At 40.2% G+C, this 2,663-nt stretch overlaps 1 protein-coding gene across 1 annotated transcript in view; it reads left to right on the forward strand.

Moving 5' to 3' along the window:
- The first annotated feature begins 977 nt into the window (after positions 1 to 977).
- Positions 978 to 2,663, forward strand: part of LOC106810798 (arrestin domain-containing protein 3-like) — a 30,777-nt gene continuing 29,091 nt past the window's right edge. Inside the window, exon 1 of the mRNA XM_014814252.1 lies at positions 978 to 1,276. Coding sequence (XP_014669738.1) covers positions 1,147 to 1,276 — 130 coding nt within the window. The 5' untranslated portion in view covers positions 978 to 1,146. The remainder of the gene's footprint in view (positions 1,277 to 2,663) is intronic.

Genomic DNA, 2,663 nt, shown 5'->3' on the forward strand with positions numbered 1-2,663 from the left:
TACCCATTGCGATTAATTACAGAATTCTATGCTGAGCTCCCCCATAACCATATTAAATGCATAATAATTACAAAATATAACTCCTGTGGTGAGATATTGCGCATGCGCTAACACAATAACGTAGCTAGATTGTGTACTGACTGGTATATGCAGCGGGGACCTTACATGCAAGGTATTCGTCCTATTTCTTAAGTGAGGTCTAATGATTGAATGTTATTAGATAAATCTATGCTAGAATACCATCTCTACCATTTTAAATGCATAATTTTTGCAAAATATTCTTCTTCTCGGGAGATATTGCGCATGCGCGTGCACTGTTTCAAGTGTGTATAGTACGGAGTCTACGGATCGACTGGGCAAAGTTGCATAACATACACGCACGCACGCACGTGTACATGCACACGCACGCACGCACGCACATGATGCATATGTGTACTAGCTGTGCGGTCGAAATACGAAATGTTTCTCACAAATGACCTAACTCGGAAGAATTCGCGACAAAGAAAATATATCAAGAGTCCATAATACTAGAAAATCATTCGATTATCTACTTCTGATATATATATAATTATATGTGTGTGTATATCTATGTTCTATAGTTGTTTGTGCACAGCGGCGTGCGTAGGTGTAAACAAGTTGCAGAGGAGCATTTCCAGGAAGCTATCGTCAATGGTAGGTGGTGGTGGTTTTTGTTATTGAGACGTTTGAGAGTGCCTGTGGAAAAGACAGAAAGGGGAGAGATGCGGGAATAGAGGGGCAAAGGATAGAGATAGAGATAGGGGAGAGAGTGAGAGTTATTAGGGCTATAAATTATACAGCTCAGTGGGTCCGTCTGTGTTTACCGCGCTCGATTTTCGATGCGCTGGGTGCGCATCTTTGGTGCGCACCCTTTTGGTGCGCACCCTTGCTCGGTGCTCCCCCACGACAGATGGCGCTCTGGCTCTGATCAGCTCTGATGGCGCTCTCGCTCTGGCTCAATTCTACTATTATTCAGTATTATCCTGATATGAGTGTGGGAAAAGAGTTTGATAGCGCCATACGGGCCTACGGCATGGCGGACTTTGTACATGTGCTCGATGTCGACTGCAGTGCTAGTGTTATGGTTTTACTGGTCTAATATATAGTGGCTATACTTATACTGTGGCAATGGGGAAATTGGAGGCATTTCAAATAGCATTTTTCAACACGCACTCGCAGCTAGTACCAGTGTACTATGCAGGACAGGTGCTCTCTGGACAAGTGATAGTTGAACTCAATGAACCCATAACTATGCGAGGTACCTATGGAAGGCCATTACCGCCAAAACCTACCTATTTTAATCGCGCTTAAAATGTATTTTAAGCGCGATTGAATTCCAGCCAATCAGAACAGTGGTTTTTAATCGCGATTAAATTCCAGCCAATCAGAACAGTGGTTTTTAATCGCGATTAAATTCCAGCCAATCAGAACAGTGGTTTTTAATCGCGATTAAATTCCAGCCAATCAGAACAGTGGTTTTGGTTCAAGGATAGAGAAAATGGGTCCCAATAAAACCATGCAATGTCATTTACATCAATATAAATATAATATTATATCAATATAATAGGGGTTAGGGTTATTGTTAGGGTTAGGGTTAGGGTTAGGGTTAGGCACATTGGTTTTATTGGGACCCATGTTCTCTATCCTTGGGCCGTGGTTTTTAATCGCGATTAAAATAGGTAGGTTTTTGTGCGTGTGTGTATTTAATTAGTTGTGATTCATTGCATTGCTCTTTGATTTGAATTTGATAAGTTGACTCATGAAATTATCAACGCTTACGTTGCAAACGATCTATGTACATGAATAGAATATGCGCCTATAGACAAGTAACGCAAATAACAACACACGCACACACAACTATAGCCCGCGGATCGCTGCCGCAGGCGCGCAGGTGCGCCTGCGGCAGCGATCCGCGGGCTATAGTACTAGAGCTACACGCGCATGGACTAGAGCTAATGCGCGTGCTGCTATGTAAACATATTTGTAGGTAGTGTCTAAACGACCGGACCCGGTTTCGGAGGCCTGAAAACTAAACAACCGGTTCTCTTCTCTGATTGGTCAGTTTTCGAACATAACAGGACAAATATATATAATAGGACAATTTATAATAATATATATAATAGGACAATTTTTATATAAAGAAATATATTTAATTCCGAACATAAACAAAAGTTACAGAACAAATAAATGAATACGGAACAAATAAATGCAGAAACATATAAAATGCAAAGAAATACAGAAAGCAGAGGAAAATAAAAACATCTTATGGGGTTCGAACACGGTTCCTTACTATCACGAAGCAAAAGCTCTAACGTTGAGCAACTGAAACCAACTTGAAAGTGAGGCATATAGACCCTAACCCTAACCCAAACCCAAACCCTAACCCTAACCCTAACCCTAACCCTAACCCTAATTCTAAAATAAAATAAAATTAGCCAAAAATAATAAAAAATAAAATAGTGACAAAATTAGCCAATCAGAGAAGAGAGCCGGTTGTTTAGTTTTCAGGATACCGAAACCGGATCCGGTTGTTTAGACACTTCCATATTGGTAGGTAGGCAATGTGCACAGTATAAATCAATTATTATTATTATTATTATTATTATTATTATTATTATTATTATGCGTGTGCGTGTGTCAGTTCT

This window comes from Priapulus caudatus, unplaced genomic scaffold (assembly GCF_000485595.1).
Source record: "Priapulus caudatus unplaced genomic scaffold, Priapulus_caudatus-5.0.1 Scaffold474, whole genome shotgun sequence".
NCBI lineage: Eukaryota > Metazoa > Priapulida > Priapulimorpha > Priapulimorphida > Priapulidae > Priapulus > Priapulus caudatus.